The 22,819-nt window shown below is 36.9% G+C and overlaps 1 protein-coding gene across 10 annotated transcripts in view; it reads right to left on the minus strand.

Moving 5' to 3' along the window:
- Positions 1 to 22,819, minus strand: part of BBX (BBX high mobility group box domain containing) — a 289,089-nt gene that overhangs the window by 98,994 nt on the left and 167,276 nt on the right. For all 10 annotated transcript variants that reach the window (XM_036448441.2, XM_036448442.2, XM_045584016.1 and 7 more), the window contains one exon: positions 4,666 to 4,836. In XM_036448441.2, the coding sequence (XP_036304334.1) occupies positions 4,666 to 4,827 (162 nt within the window). In that variant the 5' untranslated portion in view covers positions 4,828 to 4,836. The remainder of the gene's footprint in view (positions 1 to 4,665; positions 4,837 to 22,819) is intronic.

Genomic DNA, 22,819 nt, shown 5'->3' on the forward strand with positions numbered 1-22,819 from the left:
ATGAATTTTCTTTATTTCAGCATCTTAGCTACATATTCAGCCCTTCCTTTTCTAATTTTGTTTATGCTTTTTGTTTTGTTTTGTTTTCTCCTCTTTTTTTAAAATTTTTTTTTCTGTTTTTTCCCCCTCTTTCCTAATGCTCTCTTCTCTGGTGATTGCTTTTGTTGGTGATGTATTGGTATCATGTACATTTCTGTTTTGTTTCTCCTGGTTAGTGTTTTGTTGTGTTGTATTTTGTTCTGTTTGGTCAGCACCTCCACGACAGCTCCTAAGATGTGGTTAGGGGTGAGCCATATAGTCAGCCAGCCTGAAAGAAGACTCCATCCACAAACGGGATAATAACAAGACCCAATCACAATAGGAGAATTCAAATATCTCAAGTAAGAGGCTTTCCTAGAGCACCCCATTCAGGAGATCTAAGGAAATGCACCATGGGGTCCCATAAAAAGCCTACTGCATAAGTCCACCCCACAAAAATCTGAGAAGCATAGCAGTTTGATCTAATACATAGGAATAAAATGAAGGAACAGCAAAATGGAGAGACAATGAAACAATCCCCAAATGAAAGAAAAGGAGGAATTGCCAGGAAATGAACTCAATGAAATGGTGGTAAACAATTGGTTAGATAAAAATTCAGAGTTAGTGGTAATAAAGGTGCTCAAACAATTCAGTGAGAACTACCAGCAGCTTAAAACAAATTATTAGGGTCTTAATGAGAGCTATACCAACATGAAAAGAGAGGTAGAAATAAGGATCAATTGTAAATGAGGAATGACATAGCTGAAATAAAGAACACCATGGAAGAATTAAACAGTATACTAGAAGAAGCTGAGGACTGAATCAGCAAGTTGGAAGTCAAGGTAGAAAACAAATATTCAGAGCAGCAAATGGGGAAAAAAAATTTAAAAAGCAGTAGAATCTAAGGAAGCTTTGGGAAACATAAAATGGAAAAAAAAAAAAAAAAATTGCCTCATGGGAGTACCAGAAGGAGCAGATTCTGAAAAGAATAGAAAACTTGAAGAAATAATGAAGGAAAATTTCCCTAACTTGTTGAAGGAAAAAGTCATTTAAATTCAGGAAACACAGAGCTTCACTATCAAGATGAATCCTGAAAGCCCCACACCTAGGCGCATAATAATGAAAATGGCAAACATTAGAGACAAAGAAAGAATCTTAAAGGCTGCAAGAGAGACAGAAAGTTAGCTACAAGGAAGCTCATATTTGACTGTCAGATGACTTCTCCATAGAAACACTTCAGGACAGAAGGGAATGTCATGAAGTATACAAGGTAATAAAAACCAAGGAACTGAACCCAAAGCTACTCTATCCAGCAAGGCTATCATTCCAAATCAAAGATGGAATAAAGAGCTTCACAGACAAAACAAAGGCTAAAACAGTTTATTACCACCAAACCAGCACTGTAAGAAAGCTAAAGAGACTATTGTAAGAAAAGTAAATAGAGAGAAAGAGAAGAACACAGGCATAAAAAATAATAATATCAATAAATAAGTACCTGTCAATAATAAAGTTAAATGTAAAGGGCTTAAATGTTCCAGTAAAAAGACATAGGGTAGCTGAATGGACAAGAAAACACAACCCATATATAAACTGACTACAAGAGACCCACCTCAGAACAAAGACTCACACAAAAGTGAAGGAATGGAGAAAAAATTAACAAGCAAATAAAAATGAAAAAAAATGAAAAAAAGCTGGGGTGGCAATACTTATATCCGACAAAATAAACTTCAAAGTGAAGGCCATAACAAGAGATAACGAAGGCCACTTTATAATACTAAAGGGATAAATACAACAAGAGGATATAACAATGGTAAACATTTATGTACCAAATATAGGAAAATTCAAAAATATATATATAAAAAAATCCTGGAGAATTTCAAGGGAGAGATTGACAGTAACACAATCATAACTGGGGACTTTACATCCCACTGACATCACTGAAGAGTCTGCTAGACAAAAAAAATCAACAAGGAAACAGCAATCCTAAACAACACACTAGATCCAATGGAATTAATATTTTCAGAATATTTAACCCCAAAGCTATATAATATGCATTCTTCTCAAGTGCACATGGGACATTTTCAAAGATAGACCACATGGTTAGGACACAAATTAAGTCTCTCAAGTTCAAGAAAACTGAAATCATATCAAGATCAAAATGGCATAAAATTAGAAATCAGTTAAAACAAACAAAAAAGCACACACAAAAAAACATTCAAACACAGAAAGGCTAAATAGCATGCTACTAAATAATGAATGGGTTACAAAGAAATCAAGGAAGAAATAAAAAACATCCTGAAAACAAATAAAAATTAACACACAACAATCCAAAATCTATGGGACACAGTGAAAGCATTCCTGAGAGGAAGTTCATAGCACTAAAGGCCTACCTCAAAAAACCAGAAAAACTTTTCATAAATTATCTAACCCTACAACTTAAATAACTAGAAAGATAATAATAAAAGCCTATAATAAGTATAAAGAAGGAAATAATAACGATCAGAGTGGAAATAAATGACATAGAGCCTTAAAAAAAAAAAATACAAAAAACCAAGAGCTGGTTCTTTGAAAAGATAAGCAAAGTTAAGCCAGACTCAAGAAAAGAGAGAGAGGACCCAAATAACCAAAATCAGAAATGAAAAAGGTTAACAACTCACCCCACAGAAATACAAAAGATTAAAAAAAAAAAAATACACTATGAATGATGGCATTTCAATAAACTGGACAACCTGTATGAAATGAACATATTACTAAAAAAAAATACAATATTCTAAAACTCAATCAGGAAGAATCAGAAAACCCCAATAGGCCAACAACTACTGATGAAATTAAAGCAGTAATAAAAAATAAAAAAAATTTCGCCAAAACCGGTTTGGCTCAGTGGTAGAGCTTTGGCTTGTGGACTGAAAGGTCCCAGGTTCAATTCCGGTCAAGGGCATGTACCTTGGTTGTGGGCACATCCCCGATAGGGTGTGTGCAAGAGGCAGCTGGTCGGTGTTTCTCTCTCATCAACGTTTCTAGCTCTCTATCTCTCTCCCTTCCTCTCTGTAAAATATCAATAAAATATATTAAAAAATAAAAAAAAATTTAGTTGGCTTCACAGGGGAATTTCACCAAACATTCAAAGAACCACCAACACATATCCTCCTGAAACTATTCCAAAAAATTCAACAGGAAAGAACACAGTCAAGGTCTTTTTATGAGGCCAGGATTACCATAATTCCAAAACCAGAGAAAGATAATACAAAAAAAGAGAATTACAGCCCAATCTCCCTTAGAAATGGTGGTGGCTTGGATCAAGTTGGTAATAGTGAAGTTGCCAGGAAGGGGTCAAACTGAAAATATATTTTGAAGGTAGAGCTGATAATTTGCTGATGGGTGTACTAATGTGAAACTTGTACAAAAGAAAATAGATAAGGTTTCAGGTTGCACTCATTTGAACACTGGAGTTGCCACTTACTGGGAAAGGGAAGATGCAGAGAATGCGGTTTGGAGAAGAGAAAGATAATGGCTTCATTTTGAACACATTCAAACTGAGGTTCTGATCACATATAAATTTAAGTTCAGAATTTAGAAAAAAAGCTCCGGGATAAAGAAAGATATTAAAATAAGAGGCCCAGAAAAAATCAGCATTTGAGAGCAGAATAATGAAGGGCCATGAACTGAAAGAAACTAGGAAAATACGTTGGGGAAGGTAGGAATAGAAATAGGAGTGAGTGATATCACAGAAATAGGAGACAGCTTCAAGGACCAAGTGATCAACAGGTGCAAATGTGGCAGAAAGATCAAATTAATTATGAACTTGGCAATTTCCTCAAAAATAAGGAGTAAAACCTATTTCTCTGAACAAGGAAAGAAGGAAGAAAAGTTGGGTAAGGAGTGAGAAATATGCACAGGTGAGAAGAAATATGCTCAGGAAACTGAAGAAGTCATTTGTGGTGGCCTCTATTCTCTATGAAAGGGGAAAAGGTCAGGAGAAAAACCATGAAAGGTATACAGAAAAGATGTCTGGGAACAAAATAATGTTTGTAAACATGAGATGGGTGGGAAGGAATGAAATTATGGGATTCCCATCTGTTGGGGATATAGTCCTAATGATGAGGAGTTATGCCAAGATCTGGAAGAATATGTGGCCTTCTAAGGCCACCTGCATGGCTGTGTCTTTCTAAATAAGAGTGGGATGCTCAAGTGTGAGTCCAGAGAAGGGAACTTGAAGGACTGACTGCCACTGAGGCTTGGTGGAGTGAGAGCAGCCAGATGCCACAGAGATGAGGGCCTGAACAGCTCTGAGACTGCTATGGTGGCAGGGCCAGACTGGAAGCAATAAAAGAGGCCAGATGGGCAACAGGTGGGTGCAGGTGAGCACACCACATTTTCTGAATTATCCCCATCTCTACTGCATCTTCATATTGCTTTCTAATCATTAGTTAATTGATGGAAATACTATTAAGGGAGGATCTGTTTAGTCTAAACTATTAGGAAGTACAGACACTTTGAGAATCATCAATAAAAATGTAGATTAAGTAATTAAATAAGATTTACGTTCCATAGACTTTTAGAAATGCATCTTTCACACCACAGGCATTCACTGAAGTTTCTAGGATAAATGGTTAAACTTAAAACATCTATAATAAATAGAGGAATTGCCTTATCAATATCCTCCTCTTCGTCTTCCTCTTCCTCCTCTTCTGAAAAGTCCAGAAGCTTCTTGGCCAGCAGCGGATGCCACTGGAGACACTTCCGCTTTGGTCGTTTTCCAGCCCCTTCTCCTTCTGCTGAATGATCTTTGTTTCTATTACTGCCTTTCATTACTGTGACCTGTGAAAAGGGAAAAGGGGAGAGAAACAGAAGTCAAAGTAAATTTGATTACAATTAGTTTATTTAGCTTTCTTAGCTTTAATTGGATTGTAGTTAGTTTATTTATTGTTTTCTGTGTTGAATTATAGTTTTAATGATTAAAGTGCCTACCAAAACTCAGGCATTTACTGAATTCAGTAAAACTTTTAAGTACACAAATCAAGCATTCATTTTATTGTGCCAAATTGAGCTAATAAAATTTGCCTTTTATGAAATCTACTTTCTTGTACTCTGTAACTTCGGAACTCAAACCCCAAATAAAGTATTAGGATGATTACAAATTGCTGTCACCCATTCGTATTTATTCAGGGCAGCACTTCTCAAAGTTTCCTGTCAGAGAAATGTGAGAAATGCTCCCAGGGGAGCAGAGGTGCTCACAAAGGTCCTCTGTACCTTCTCCATGGCTCCTATTACAATCTACATAAACTTTGCATTTTACACTATGATAAATCTGAGACTGAAATTATTATTAAATAAAATCACTTCTTTGTAAGAATAAAATGTTTTGAATTTCAAATAAAACTTTCATATAATGACATCTTTTGTTGTTGTTAATCCTCACCAGAGGATTTTTTTTTCAATTGGTTTTCAAAGACAGGGAGGAGAGAGGGAGGGGGGAGGGGGAAGGAGGAGAGGGGGAAAGAGAGAAAGGGGGACAGGGGGAGAGGGGGAAAAGGGGGAGAGGGGAAAAAGGGGAGAAGGGGAGAGATGAGAGGGAGAGAAGCACTGATGTGAGAGAGACATTGATTGCCTCTCGCACATGCCCTGACCTGAGGGTCCAACTTGCAACCCAGGTACATGCCCTTGATGGGGAATGGAACCAGCATCTCTTTGGTGTGCAGGCCAACACTCCAACAGCTGAGCAACACCAGCCAGGACTGACACACATTTGTGAAAAGCGAGTTATGTGCAGCCTCTAAGGACACAGTGCGGGATTACTGTAGTTCAGTCAGTGGAGTGAGTAGCCTCAGTACCCACCTACAATACACAAATTGCAAATCCCTTTGTCTCTCCATTAACATACATGCTGCAATCAGTGACAAAGTTTTACTGCCTGTTTCCTCCCATTAATGGATGACTCGCTGAAACAGCTAGGCAACAGTCAGGCCATGAATGTGGCAAAATCTTTTAGAAACCAAAAATTCTACATTACTTTTCAATGACTAAAAAAAAGTTTTTCTCATCAATAAAAACAACACATATATTGTAAAGGAGAAAATAGCATAAAATGATGTTTACCTACATTAGGGGTGTCGAACTCAATCAGAGAAGGGGCCAAAATCTAAAATCCAGCCTAAATCACGGGCCGAATGGTTTACTGAACAGTCATAAACTGTCATTGTGATGGAAACGCAGCGGAGTGCAGTGATGACAGCACGGTGCGGGCCACATTGCAAGGCCTGGCGGGACGGATTTGGCCCACGGGCCTTGTGTTTGACACATGTGACCTACATCATCATGCCCTGCCCCAAAGTCCAGAGGTAAACTATAAATGTTGAATTTCTTACATACTTTATCACAATGTTTGATTTTTCATTCATGCATTTGAAGAAATATACAAATTGTGGTTTAAACATACTCATGCAAACATTCAAATAATAAAGTTAAAGTTAAATGCCATCAATTTAAATGGTTCATGCTGACAATCACAAACACAAATGCAGTTGCTCTGAAAACATAGGATAGTGATCTTTTTTGGTCAGTGTAAGTTTGTCTTGGTCCAAATGCTTGAAAAGTAGTATCGATAAACTTTTAAGGCCATGTTTCTAAAAATGGGGTCCACATATAGTTTCAAGATTAACCCAGTTCTCTCACCTTCAAAACAATATGGCATAGGCAAATTTATCCTTCCTTAATTATTTCTGTATTTGAGGGTCATGCTTAGGTCTTCAAATTAGAAATAATGACAATAATAATAATAATGTTCCTTCTAGAACTTGTATGCTTTCATCATTTAAAAAATTTAAATATCTGACCTGGAATTCATTCTGACAAAAGGGGTGAGGAAGAAAAATAGCTTCTTCTTTTCTAAATAATAACTGTTCCAACACCATTTATTAAATAATTCAGGTTTCTCCCATTCCTGTGAAATGCCATTTTTATCCTATCCTAAACTGCCACAGGTGTATGAGTCTATTTCTAAATTCTCTTCCGTATTATCAACACCAACTCCCCCCTTAACTGTCTTGCCTATCCTATCCAATTTTAATATCCTTAAGAACTCCATCATTCTGTACCTTTTTAATATACAAATAACAAATAAACATACCTATTAATATTTTTAAATTTCCTATATCATACTCTTTTCTCTAAGAGTATCTTGATCATTCTCATTTGGGAATAACTATGTCATATTCCAAAATAATAATATATCACAATTTATCCAAATATTCCACTATTGGTGAACACTTAAATTATTTCTTGTGTTGCAATAAAAAAAATCATCATTTATTAAAATATTTTTCAAATATTCATTTTGAGAATAATCATCATTAATTTATTAAAAGCCATGTTTAGTCAAGAAAATGAGGGAGAGAAAACTATGTTCCTGTGTGTTTTTTAAGCAAGAAATTTCTGGTAAATATCTGAAGCAATTACAAGATTTGTGTGGCTGCCTCAAGAGTACAAGAAGTTACTGAAAACTTGAAATGGAAATACTTATCTGGTTTGCTCTTAATAAAGGAACAAAGATTTCTTGTGAACTGATGACAGACCATTTAACAATTCCCATTTTATCTACAAATAAAAGTTGGCAAAGGCAACCCAATTTCCAAAAATACCAATGTTATATATAGAGAAGAGGAAATGGTTATTTTTGGGGTGTATTAATCACTTCAGAATGAACTACTTGAGTGATAATTAAACCCATACTTGAAGGCCCAATATTTTATGAGAGAAAACTTTTTTAAAGTAAAATTTACTTTATAAAAACATTGATTTTAGAGAGAGCAAAAGGGAGAGAGAAACATCAATTTGTTGCTGTACTTATTTATGAATTTACTGGTTGGTCACTGTATGTAACCTACTGGGAATTGAACCCAAAATCTTGGTGTATTGGGAGGACATTGAAGCCAACTGAGCTACCTAGTGGGCCACATCTTTAAAGAGTAACAGAAGTCAGTGGGAATCTATAAGTTGTTATCAACTAGCGAGGTCAAAGTGATTGAAAATGCCTAGAGAAAAATATATAATTTAATCTTAAGGGTTTTATTATGCTATTTCATTTATGTGTGAATGTGTTTAAGTACATGTGACTTTATGTCTGTATAGATAATTTCAATATTTAAACAGAAAATAGATATCCAGAATCAAATTAATGGATACAGGTTGTGGTTTTTGGGTTTAAAATAATTACATTAACCATTCCCACACCTACCTCTACTGTTCTACTTAGCATGCAGCTGACATGCCACATAAATACTTTATATCTCTTCTATACTCCCCAAATTAAACTGTCCTTTCCAAGAAATATGCTAGAAGGATTTTTTATTGCTAATAACACCACATTTTACCTTAAATAACAATTATTTGGATATTCCCTACCTCCAGTACTAAGCTTTTTTTTTTTTTTTTAAGATATATTTTATTGATTTTTACAGAGAGAAAGGGAGAAGGATAGAGAGTTAGAAATATGGATGGGAGAGAAAAACATCAATCAGCTGCTTCCTGCACACCCCCTACTGGGGATGTGCCTGCAACCAAGGTACATGCCAATGACCGGAATCGAACATGGAACTTTTCAGTCCGCAGGCCAACACTCTATCCACTGAGCCAAACCAGTTAGGGTGGCCTTTTTCTTGATGATCCAAGACTTTATTTATCTTCATGAGTTCAGAAGCATCCTGGCTCACCAGAACATTAAGATCAGTGTCATAAGGGTTTTCCTAAGCAATATATGAAGTTACATGCTGAATTTTTACAATAATTTGCTATTCTTATACACTAGAATGGTTTCAAAATTAATCCTCATTCTCCTGAGTTCAGATATTATTCCGAGTGGGAAAAAGAGGGTGGTTGGGAGAGGCTGAAAATTGCAATCACTAAATGCAGGCCAAGGTGGCACATGGTCTGTTTGTCATCCTTATTTGGAAGAAATAAGGATGACAAACCTAGTACAGTGCCTAGAACACAATAAGCATGGAATAAGTATTTTTAGTCTAAATTAAAGATGAATAAATTGGAGAGAGTATACCTCAGACAAAATAGTCAAGAAAAGTGTAACTGATCTAATTAATGACAATGAAATATTTCAAACTACTAACAGTAAACTTTAGTCATTTAGTTATCTAATTACATTTAAATTCCCTATGGATCTATTTTCAAAATGTTAAAAGAAAGCAAAAGAGTGGGGGAAATTATGTTCCTGATTATCGTTCAGATGTAATCAGAGAAGAATGCATGAAAAGACTAAGAACAAATGGGTAAGACCAGGGCAAAGAAGGCAGAATATTGAGACCTTATCACTCACCTTATTCCAACAATGAAGAAGAGAAAAAGATGTTAATTTTTTATAGTAACAGAGAACTACCCTGGAATTATTTGATATTAAAACCCCCACAGATTGTAAAGTTTGGCTTCTTATTCTTGAACAAGAACATATTAAGCAAACAATCTATATGAAATAAATGAAGCAATTGACAGATTTTATTTAAAAAGGATCATTGATCCATTCTATACTGCAATTCTAGAATAGCTGAAGTCAGGTTATTTAACTGTCAGTGGACCCTACTTGAAAAAACTCCATATCAAATTATGTTGTTACATTTGTCAAATGAGGGAGGCTGAAGTCCCCTATCCAAAATATTGAATATTCATTTATCTTATAAAAACCAACCAACCCATGTATGCCCCCTCTCTGTGCCAGGATGAGCAATTAGATATTCACTGAACAGAATTAAATTTAATTCAACTTAGTGATAAATTAGAAAAAAATACAGCAAGCCCATTCATGAAGAACTTTACTGAGCTCAATCTTCATGAGAAATTTAAAGAAGAAATTATCATAGAAGAAACAATACAAATCAAGCACCTCGTTTAACAAAAGAAAAATATGGACACTGGAGCCTGGCAGGCCTCATTTAGAATTCTGCTTCTGCCATTAACTACTTGTTGTAAAGTTATTAATCTTGCTGGTCCTTCCTCATATATTAAAACTGAATAGCCATTCTACTGTGAGAACACTTTTTATATAATAGCAAGTACAGACACTCAAGGTGAGTAAGTTCTCCCTTTACCCACAGCTTTGTAGAGGCAGTTTGGGTTTCACTGGCAGCATCTGATCCCTGAGCTCAGCCCAAAATGCTGTTCAGGAGAGCATGGATGTCTCTCATGTACAGTGGCCTCTAGTCTCAAAAACTGAAAAAGAAAGATGGAAAGTTTCCCTTCTCTTTAAGTGATTTTAGTCAGAAACAGTGCTTTGGCATAGTCACATATTTGTGAATAAGATCCTCTTAATCTATCATCTTGTCTTATAACTTAAGCAAACCGTATACTCAATCTTTAAAACATTGTGTGAATTTAACAGTGTCACAGGAGTATTTTAGAGTTTACACTGTTTCCTAAGTGGCCAATAAAATACCATTTAAATCATATGAAAATTCAGATGCAATGAGATAGGTTAAGATAGAACCACACATTCTAACCACAAGTAAGGCCTCTTCTGGGTCCAACTAAGATTACAAAGCTTCACAGCTTTCTCATGTCTATAAAGAAGAAAACAAAACAAAAAACAAAAAAAAAACCATAGTCCAAAGAAATGGTGACAAAGTGGTAGCTCTAGAGTTTCCATGTAAATTAGACCGACCTACTTAAAATCTTCCAAGAGTCCTGCTGCTTTCAAGACACTCCTTGCTTTCAATCTTTCAGGATGTCCTGCTGACACAGAGGCTGGCAAACACCCCAACTCTGAAATCTTGCTCACCCTAAAATTCTCCCGTGCTCTGTCCAAGTTCTTCTCATCCTCCAACACTTGGATCCCATATCCCTTCCCCTCTAATGCTTTCTGTGACAATCTTAAGTCAAAATTTCTTGAACTTTGATTGTACTCAACATGGTTAGTACTCACCATAGTGTTTTAGTTTTGAGTATCCCCCTGTTTCCCAACAGGTGGGAATTTCTATAGGGAAGATACCATAGTTTCTTCCCTTTCTGACCCAGTGTTTAGATAACACTGACTCAGGTACGTAGCAGTCCCTGAAATAGGAACATACTGGCTTTTAATTTCCTCATCTAACCTTTACTACACGTAACAACGTCCCAGAGTGACGTGTTTCTAATAATAATTTATAAACACTACTAATACAGTTAATATTTATAAAAAACTAGTCGCTACATGTTTAATATTCATCATCTCATTTATTCTCACAAGAGCTCTCTGAGGCAGGTTCTACTATGAGTCCCAGAAGAAGAGGCTGAGGGTAACTTGCCCATAGTCACCCAACAGCAGAGAGGGAGCCTGAACCAGGGAGCCTGACTCAAGAGCCCAAATGCTTGCCAAGGAGACAGAGCTCTAATAGAAAGCCTCCCACCTGTTGACTCTCCAGGCATCTCCCATGGACCAGAGCTTATGGGCCAAGGAAATACCTCCAGAGACCCGGAGGGAGCTGGAAAGTGAACACTTTCTGGGCACAGGAGAAAAGCAAGCGCACATCTCTGATGACTTCAAGTGACAATTAAATTAGATTAACTCCAAACTCTTTGAAGGTAAAAGCCTTACAAGTGCTAATCATTATTTATTGTAATTCTAATGACAATTCTAAATTGTATAAAGATTAAATGAAAAATATCTAATTCAATAAAGTAATACTCTCCTTTTAGAAGCAATTCAGCCACTCTATTCATGCACTGAGTGTCTTTAAATGGGCTCTTTATTGAAAAGCAGTGGCTCTTCAAGATGCAACTTTAACTCTGTCAAGATGTTATCTATGTGCTCTTCATGAATACTAATAAGGCACCGGTACTCAAAGAAGGGCTTAGCTGTGCTGGCAGTTCCAGTCACTATGCCCTTAACTCATGAAGGAGCATACATTTTATGATCTCCAATACTTACACTCCCTGATATTTAGTCTTGGGGGACATAACATGGCTCTCAAAAATGCCTGATGCCTTAGACTACAGATAGAGACAACAGCCAATTTTGAAAGAGATCTGGCACCAAAAGAGGTGGCTTGGGAAGGAATAAGCTATTTACAAAGATAATTCAGTAACAGACTGGACATGTTTCCATTAGACTAGACCACAACTCCCCAATCCACCCTGCAAAAGACCAACTTTCTGGTTTCCTGTAATTTTATGGTGGTCTTTACATTCTTAATCAGAAAGTCACACATTCTTATTCTTCGACAGGTCTAGCATTACACATCCTGTCCCATCCCAGCCCGCCCCCCCCCGCCCCCTTTTAGTTTCTAAATTAAGAAGGATTTTGATGCACTTATTTCATGGTGATGATATATTATCACAATGACAAGAATCTGAAGTACAAGAATACAAGCCCATGGGAGTCTCCTTCTCACTTTCTCTCACTGCAGTGGAACATATACTTATTGGTGACCTGGTAAGCTATGTACTGTGGGTGTTAAGTGTCCTGCCTTACCTCCCATTCAACTCACCTCCCGTCCCTGCTCTCCTGTCAGGCTGGTTTCTGCCTGTTAGCTACACTTGCCCTGTTCTGTGGCACTGTCTTTCCTCTGATCCCTCAGACCTGCACACTGTAGGTTTCATATTTTAGCAAACCTCTCTGAACTCCCATTTCTAAAAAACTGTCTTTATTTGCCCCAGCTCTGAGTCTTTCCCTCCTGAGCACCTTTTCTGACTACCCACATTTAATAGCTGTGCCATATCTTTTGACTATTGGATTGTATGACAATTATCATTTTTATGTATAATATATGCATAATAATATCATGTATAATAAATTCCTCCTGCAGAGACTCTTGAGGGTAATGAATGTGCCAGGTGCTTTTTTTCTGGATCTGTCAGAGCACGTTACTGTGCTAGGTGCTGCTCACATATGTATGGAAATGAATATAGAAACAATAGTCTGATTTCTTATTATACACTTTTATATTGTTTTGCTAGAAGGCAGACCAGATATAAGGCTTGAAAAGAAAACATGCAGAGAAGGAAAAGTAAGAACCTAGGAAGGATGTTCAGAAGGGGAGGGGAACGAGAACAAAAATAGGCAAAATGGCAGGGCAATGTAATAAATATAATGAAATCTAAGTCACCTCCACACAACAGCTGTCAGTTCTAGTCTAAAAAGATGTTCCAGTAGCTTTATTCCTTTTTCTGGTTATTTGTCAATAAATCTCATTAGTCTCTCAAAATATAGTATCGTGGTACCACTTTGCCTCCCTAGTTCTCTTTTCCTTTCATAATTGGTCTGCTAATAAACCCCAACTCTGAACTCAACCAATCATTTTTCTTCCCTAGGTCTATCTCCAGCACTACAAAGTTTCCAATCTCAGGTTGGCTTTAGTGTTAGTTGAAAATAAGCTGATGAACAAAATAGGTCCCGAGATATGCAGTCCCACAGAGTCCATGATAAATTCTCAATTTCTTCTCAACACCTACTGACAATGATGAGTGAGGGTAATAGTAATTTTTATTAAAACAATATGCCTAAGTGACCATTCAACCATCAGACCAGGAATTAAACCAGGAGCTGCCCCCTGGTGGTCACACAAGGGGAGCTATGCTCAGCTGACCCATGAGTGTCAGACACCGGGCTCATAGCTGGTGAGCACAGCTGCAGTGGCAAGAGCCTCCCCATGGACATTCCCCCTGCATGCCCCTCCTCCATCTGGACGGGGACCATGATCAGGACCAGCATGGGTTCTGACTAGGCATGAGCCTGTGGCTGCTTCCTGGTCATGAGCATGCTGGCATTGCCCTAGGATGTGCGGAGACCACAGCAGAGCTGCAGTGAGCCTACCGAGCTGCAGTGGCAGCAGCTGGGCCAAGATGAGCAGGAGCAGCGCAGCGCCCAGCCCAGGTTGAGCTCCTCCCCAGCCACCTGCTGCTTCTCGCACCACTACATCCCTGGGAGGTTGTTGGACTGCTGGTTTTGGCCCATGCCCACAGGCCATGCCAAGGACCCCAATAGTGCACCTGGCCTCTAGTATAATAAATAATTGTATGTAAATTTCAGAAATACACACACACACACACACACATATATATGTATATGTATATACTTATATAATGCTTCTATGTATAATGCAGACAAACATATAATATATATTGTTTTCTATATGCCAGAAGCGAATTTACATTCATTAATTCTCTCAATTTACAAAACTAAGATGTAAGATACTATTGTTATCTCCATTTTGCAGATGAGAACACTGATGCACAGATAACATACAATTTGCCTCTTTTATTTTATAAATTAATAAAGTTTTTATTATATGCATTTGTTGCAAAGGTAGTTTGACATAATTTTCACACTGGAAAGAAATCAAAGAATAAAATGGAAGACAAAAGCTCATAGTCTCCTCACTTAAAAGTCAATGCAGTTGAAAATGTATTCACTGATCACCTGATGACTATGCATTATGTTTGTGAATTACATAATGTCCAAGGTCACATTGCTAGCTCAAATTTGGTGGAGCCAGTATTTGAACTCAGAAAGTCTGACTTCAGAGTATGGTTCTGGACCGTTATAAAATGTTGCCTGCTAATATAAATTTTATTGATCTCTTACCCTTTGAGAGAGTATGGGAGGACCTGGAGAGTATTTATGCTAAGTGAAATAATCCAGTCAGAGAAAGATAAGTATTACAGGATTTCCCTCATATGTGGAATCTAATGGACAAAATAGGTCCAGAGACATGGAAACAAGCAATGGTCTGACAAATCTCAGGTGGAAGCTGGGAGGAAGGGGGAGGTGAGAGAAAGAGATTAATCAAATAATTTATATGCATATATGCATAACCCATGGACTTAGGCAATAGTGCAGTGAAGGCCTGAGGAGGGGGCAGCAGTAGGGTAGAGGGAATGGGTGGGCCGGGCAGACATCTATAATACTTTCAACAATAATTTTTTTTTTCTTAAAGAATGTCTACTACATGCTAAATACTTTACATAAATTAATTTATTTAATCCTTGGTACAACTCAGAGAAAGGTACTACCATGTCACACTTTAAAATGAAGCAACTGAGAATGACAAAGCTTTAGCAACATGCCCAAGACCACTCAGCCAACATGTGGAGGAGCCAGGATTCAAGCCTAGGTCTTCTGTTCCTAGAGCTCAAGCTTCCGATGACTTCTCCACACTGTCCTTCCCACCACAATCCCAGTTATTTTGGCAAACTGCCTCTGCCTCCAGATTAATAGAGAGTCTTAAAAACCCCCTATTAGGAAACATTCCCAAAGCCCCATCTTGCCTACCAATTTCAAAACTTCTTCTTCCCTCTTCTTTCAAAAGCAAAGATTCAAGGTCAAAGTCCTTTCACTCCCAATCCATGCTTTCTATCCCATTTCTTCCTACTCTGGGCTCTTTCTTTGATAGCCGATTGATTGCTAAACTGTCCACAGTTCCTTGTAGTTAACACCTTCTACTTAGGTCTACACGTGATTTCCAATCTAAAGCCTTCTTGAAATTCCCCTCCTCCTTTAGGCAATTCTCCCCTTTGTATAAACTGGCCCCAGTCTTCAAGCCTGGAGATTGCCTCATTTCAAACCACACAGCTAACAGCCAAAGGCTGGCCTGCCGAGTACTAACATGGCTCCTGGTTCATAGGCTCAACCTTGAACCTTGTTTACTCATTTGATTCCTAAACTTCTTGGTTCTAAACCTCAGGATTAATTTCCTAGAAAGCACTCACAACTCATTCCAACCACACCACAGGCTCGGGCTTCTTACCTCACTGAGTCATGCTTACATCTTTGATTTCTAGCCTCTCAGGGAAAATACCTTGTCTGGATCTGGCCTCTGCCTCCACCATATTCCTGGGGAGAATGTCAGGAAATGGTTATTCCTTCCTGGAACAGAGAGAAATGCTGGGCCCCTCAGACTCTTGCTCAAGCCTGCTTTGTTCCCATGGCCTTCGGGCTAATAGCTCTGCCTAGTCTTGCATATAGACATGCCAATCATCAGAGGAATTCTGTTTGCCTCTTGAGTTTTTACAAAAACAATCCCTTACCAGAAAGTGCCTCCCTCCAGGAGATAAGGAAAGTATGTATTGTTATCAAAGGTTTGCAGGAATCTGTGACAGGGACTCACATCAACCAGCACAATCTTCCCTGGCACCCAGATGTCTGTGGTTGTCAACTGGCCCTTCCATTTTCCTTCCCTTGACATAAAAGAATCGCATCTCTGTACTTTCTTAAGATGAATTTGTAGGGTAGGTCTCTCCTCAGTTGGCAACTTCTCTATCAATAAACCTTTCTTTACTCCAAACTCTGACATTTCAAAGCATTGGACACACGGACTTTGGACTGGTAGCATTCCCTTCACATAAACATCTGGAAAGCAAACATATATCTCTTCTACTTTCTCACTGTAAATTCAAATAATTGCAATTAGCTTCTTGCCCTGATATCTACCCTGTCACCAAGTTCTGTCCCTTCTACCTCTTTAATATGGTCCACTCCTCTCCACACTTGCTGTCTGATCTTCCCTACAGCACTGCTGACTTCAGCTCTCCACACTATAATATCTGTTTATGACCTTCTTCTACATGGCTTCCTTAGTAGTCCCACAATGGGCTCAGGAAAAAATCTAATCTTTAACCTAAAAAAATAGGAAATAATTTAAGTAACAGTTAAATTTAGTTCACTTAAAGCAAAATCTCTAAGTCTTAATGGTTGAAAAACAAAAATCTTTCTTTTTTTCCCAAAGAATCAATATTTCTCATTTTAGTACCGTGTTTTCCTGAAAATAAAACATCCTCCGAAAATAAGACCTAGCGCAACTTTGGTAGAAAAAATTAATATAAGACACTATCTTATTTTTAAGGAAACAGGGTAGTTATAGTATTTCTTGAAGTAACTTATCCTAGTTTCTTTAATGCCTAATACTTTACAATGTGGTACACTACAAATGAGTTAACTAATAATTTCTAGATTACATAGTACATGAAGGTAGTATATTATCTTTATAGTCACAAATGCTTAGGATGCTGCCTCTAATATATATGTATTTTAATAAATAGTACTTGAAAATACATCAAATTAATTATTTTACATATCAAACCACACCTTTGCCAAAGAAATTAACTGGAATGCCTAGAAAGCTATGATACATTTATATTTTCTAACTAGAGTTAAGCAAAAAGTCATTTGCTTCATACTTGCTTCATACTCAGTGACATTTTTTCTTAAATATATTCCCATTTTCTGATTTAGCACACATGATACCAAAGCTGTTATTTGCAGATCCAGAATCAGAACAGTACTGTTCGGATCCTTAACTCTTCCTTGTATTTTCCTTTAAGCATTTGGTCTGAATGTGCTTTAACTACAGTGCCAAGTACTAAAAGCTTGTTTTATTTACTAAATGTATTAAATTTATGGTATTTGTTTATAAAAGTTCTTTATGCCACTGAATTAACCAAGTTCCTATTTATGTATTTGCTTAGCCTTTTTTCTTTTTTAAAAAAAATACCAAAGGGAAAACTTAAGTAGCTAGATGCTTTAGTATGGCCCTAATTCAATCCTCTTTCCTCTCCATGCACAGTATGAAAATGGACATTACTCACTAGATACCTGTTTACTGAGACATCTGGGAATCTTCTTTTACAGCCTAATTTACATAAATCTGCTCCCTCTATCTTCTAGCATCCTATTTAAATTCAAAGGTTAAGGTAATGCTGTATAATATAAAGAAAACAAAAGCCCTCTATAAAGAATTATAAACCTCGCCTGGAAAAATCACTTAAGAAGCTCTTCTGTATCATAAACGCATGGTGTTCATTGATTTTAGGGAGAAAGAATCATCCAAATGCAGTGTACTGAGTTCAACCCAGGAATTTTCAAATTTGGTATTATGTTTCCCCTAAGTAAGATTCTTTTTTTATCTTTAAGTGTTTACTGATTTCAGAGAGAGTAAAGAAAAGACAGAGAGAAACATTAATGAGAGAGAAACATCAATCAGTTGTCTCCTGCACACCCTCTACTGCTGATCCAGCCTGCAACCTGGGCATGTACTATGAATAGGAATCAAACCAGTGACCTCCTAGTGTCACCCAAGTAAGATTCTTACCTCTACTAAGACCATTTCTCACTAATTCAGTTCCTTTCTACCTCGAATCTCCACAGTATTTTGCAATGAGCATCTTACAGCCAGTCATTCCATACCTACACCATGGCATTTCGTAAAGGAGGCATGGGGAAGGGAGTACATTCTCACACACACAGAGATTTGTCTCAGTCACAAGAGTTAGTGGGCAATATACATAATCAATATGAGGAGCTACAGTGCCATCTATATGCCCACACCATGTATTTATTCTTTGGTGATCTTTTTCAAAATGGAAGTTATTTTAATGATATATCTAAGAAATTGTTTACTTTTAAAAATAAAGCATTTTATGATATAGAATTTGAGTACGTTTCGTTAGTAAGTTCTAAACATATTTTCTAATAAGAAAAAAATCAGTAGTGCTATTAAAACTCCCTGGAGTGCCTTAATTGCTACTTCCCAATTATGTACTATTTTATAACTTATAAAGCCTTTATTGCAGACTCTGATTTACTTAATCTTACACAACTCTTGAAGTGGATATAAGTATGACCATTTTACAGCTGAAGGAGGGAAGTCTCAGAGACATTCATTTAATCTTTCCAATGCCATTAAGAGGCAAATCAGGGACACAGACTTAAGGCTTTGGACACTAATCTCAAAAAACTTTCTTCCATCTAACTATCACTGACTTTAGTTTTTAATCAATATATTTATTTTGGAAGAGAAAGTAATTCCATTTTACAATCCTTTTTTGCATTTAATTAGTCTCCAAGCCTTTCTGCAGTTAATTAGTCTCTCAGCATTTACTTAGCCAGAGGATTCCAAATTTCCCTTCATATTTCAAAATAGTCCTTCCTATGGATTTAGCCGTAGTAAATCCACTGGGAGAGGGGGGTAGTCAGGGAACAAGAAAGCACATGTATCTGTGACTCTGTCCTTTTCTTCCTTTTGCACTTTATAAATGTTGACACCGCGGGTCCTGACGTGCTCTCAGAGCACTTGTGACTGACAGCCCACGAGTGCTGGGTCTTTCGAAACAAATTAATGATAATAATTAATAATAACATTTTATTTAAGGAAAGCACAAGCATCTCTATCTAATTATTCTGAGAGGCAGGGTAGGACAAGCATGATTTCTCTACTAAACACAGCACTCTGCACTGAACACAATAGGCAGGTTACAATTTAACAGATATCACCAAAGTTTGTCACATCCATATGCAACACAACACATAAGGGAAGTGCACTGACAAACATGCCATATAACCCCAGAGTAACACACAATTTCCTATGTTTATTGCAAATATTTTTTTAAATTCAAACAATACGCCAAACATACTTTATACAAAAAGAGGTCCTTTTTTTTTATAGTTACAAAGTTTTATTTATTTTTTCCTTTATTTATTTATGTACAAGTATTTACTGGATTTAAAAATATTTAATAGCACACTGAGAATAAAAGCTTAGGTGAGAATTTGAAAAGAATCAACTGGTGTGAATAAAGTATGCATGATCAGCCCAATTTTAGAGAGAGAAAAAAATCACAATTTTAATAACAAATGTCAGACACATTATTCATATCCCTTTATGGCATTTCTCAGAGTTGAAGATAAGGCTCATTGAGTCTTGCTGAGCTCTCTCAGCTGTCTGGCTTTGATAACTATCAAATCTGTAATTGAGAGGTGGGCAAATTCCTCCTATAGCTCTTATATAGCTCCCCTACAAAGATTTCCTGATCCCAAATCAACCTTTTGAAGGCTGATTAATGGATTAGCATGAAGACAGATGACACATAAAAAAGATGAGATGTACCAATAAAAGACCTGTTGGTGAAATAAGATCTATATAATAGTAAAACAATTTGGGAACTTGACAGCATGTAATAGAGTGCAGCAACTGTGGTCCAAACCATTAAAGAGTAGATAGTATATAACAACACGACATTCTTGGCACCAGGATACTTGGCAATTACAAAAGCCACTGGAAAATTCAGATAAATCTCTTTATTCACTTTAATGGCCCCAATTTGTCTCATCAACCCTTTTAATTAATGGCTAAACTTAAACACATCACTGAGGACACAGCCAGGAATGAACTCCAGGTTCTAGGAATTTTCTGTCACTGCCAACTTTGCCATAACTACAAACTTTGCCAACTATGACCTTGTTTCTCTTATTCTGGCATCAGCAAAAATAAATATTTGAAAAGATCCTGAAAAGAAGTACTCAGATCTTTGCTATGTTGTTACTTAAGACTGGGGGAGGGTTTGCAACTCTCTGTAGGATGAGGTAGCTGGGGGGAAAATTAGATGTTTGGCCAGTCCTGAAATCTCAAGCTTGACTTACGAAGAAATGGCTGGGAATTTATGAGAAAGTAACCCTTAGTGAGAATTGGAATTTTGTTGGCATTCACAAAGAAATTGGTCAAAGATGATCTGAGACAGGTATAAAGTCTAATAACATTTTTATGCTTCTCACACTCGTTTTCCTCTTAATTGTAGAGTTTTGCATGGAGAGAAGCAGGGAACAAGGAACCAACACCAGTGCCAGATTGAGAATAAGGATGCACAGAACCTAGGCCTGATTTTCATCTCAGAAAAAGAGAAAAATTCAAAACCAGGCCTGTTCAAGGACAAAATTAGCAATTTATGAAGCAGAAAAACTGTGGAAGGTCTTCAAGTATCAGAAAGTTGGTCAGATGACCTTAAAGGCCCATTATTATCATTCTCCACTTTGATTTTATTTCAGTATCTCCAGCTGGGTCCAGGCTGTGCTGCAGAGTACCCCCTCTCCTGTATGTAGGCCTCCATTCCCCTCTCTCACTTTTTATGAAGAAGTCAGCTTTCACAGCCCCTCACACTATCTGTACATTGGATATAATTTCTTACTTGTATGGGGGTTTTGAAATTGGGTACATTTTGAATTTTGTATAACTTCATTAACTTGTTTTTTAACTACTAAAATTTTAAACACATTTTATGTAATTTCTTGAAACTCTATAGTAAGATTACCTAATTTTCCCAACATTTAAATAAGACTTCTCATTTAGATCCTTTGCCCATCTTTAAAAATATATATATTTTTTATTGATTTCAGAGAGGAAAAGAGAGGGAGAGAAATATAGAAGCATCAATGATGACAGAGAATCATTGATTGGCTCTCTCCTGTACACCTCCTAACTGGGGATCCAGCCCTGCAACTCAGGCATGTGCCCTTGACTGGAATCAAATCTGGGACCCTTCAGTCTGCAAGCCAATGCTCTATCCACTTAGCCAAAAGCAGCTAGGGCATCCTTTGCCCATTTTTTTTGGTTGGGTCATTTATCTTCCTTTTGTAAAGCTGTATGAGTTCTCTGTAAATTTTGGAAATTAAATGCTTACCAAAGATATCATTGGCAAATATGTTCTTCCATTCAGTGGGCTTTCTTATTGTTTTACTGATGGTTTCTTTTGCTGTGCAGAGCTTTTTATTTTTATGTAGTCCCATTTGTTTATTTTATCCTTAGTCTCCATTGCCCTAAGAACTATGTCTGTAAAGATATTGCTATATCTTTACAAGGAGTGTATGGGAAAACACTTTTTTTCCTTAAAAAAAAAAAAAAAAAAAAAAAAGGCAATTCCTAATAGCTTCAAATCAAGGCCATTGAGGCCCCTGGTAATTTTTTACTTTATAAATAATTCAATGTGTGCTTTATTATGGAGATGTTAAATTTTCAGAGACTAGGAGATTCAGGTCACTAACAGGTTGGTTAGGACTGAACCACCTTAGCTGTATTTTTACATTTATTAAAATCCCATGAGTTACAGTACATCTGGAGCAAAACTGCCTATGACACTGGGAAATTTGTAGCTCAGACAAGTAATAAATGTGGCAAAATCTGGGCCTTTAAATCTCGGGGCCCTTCACATCAATTCAAACCATTCATGTGCCAAGAGGGGAACGAGCTGGAACAGGGGAAGAGCTTCATGATGAAAAATTAATGGGGAATTCTAAGTACCCCGGATACATGAAAAGTAGAAAAAGAGGTCTGTCCTTGACAACTGAAACATGCTAAATTATTAATTGTGTCAAGTCCAGGCAATTGCTGTCACTACTCTTTCAACACCTATCTCCAGAGAGTTTAAAAACTTTTTTACTATTATTAGAATTCCAGTCATAACATATCCATTTGAGTATGTTATAAAGTAATAATATTGAGTATTTATAAAGTGAAAAAAGATGCTATGCAATGAAAACAATAAACATTTTCTTTTCAAATACTTTCCTCTTAGGAAGCTACAATTTTTTGTAAATAAGGGAAGGTTTGCAGTTTTGAACTATAGTTGATGTAGGCCCTGTATCCATATAATTTTCATGGATAACAAAGCACAGAGAATAGTGAAAATTGAATAGTATAACTTTGATCTTTTTCTGTCTGGACTTAATCATTGTCCAAGGACACTATTATAACTATAATCATCAATTCACTTAATCCTCAAAACAACTCTGTGAAGAAGGAATCATAATTACCCACCTTTTACAGAAAAGAAAACTGAGGCACAGAGAGGAACCTGCCCAGGGTAACATAGCTAGGACACTAGCCCATTGGACACCAGGATCTGGACTCAAATGGTCCAGTTGCCATGCTCCATTGCTGCTCAATACTTCTTTGTCCACGTGCAGGTGGTTCTAGAAGCATTTGCGGAAACAGTAAATTCTGAAATTACAACACCTAAGAAAACTGGATTAAACTGAAAAGTATGCTGACGATCTAGGGTC

The sequence above is a fragment of the Pipistrellus kuhlii genome, unplaced genomic scaffold, assembly GCF_014108245.1.
Source record: "Pipistrellus kuhlii isolate mPipKuh1 unplaced genomic scaffold, mPipKuh1.p scaffold_m20_p_2, whole genome shotgun sequence".
In the NCBI taxonomy this organism is placed as follows: domain Eukaryota; kingdom Metazoa; phylum Chordata; class Mammalia; order Chiroptera; family Vespertilionidae; genus Pipistrellus; species Pipistrellus kuhlii.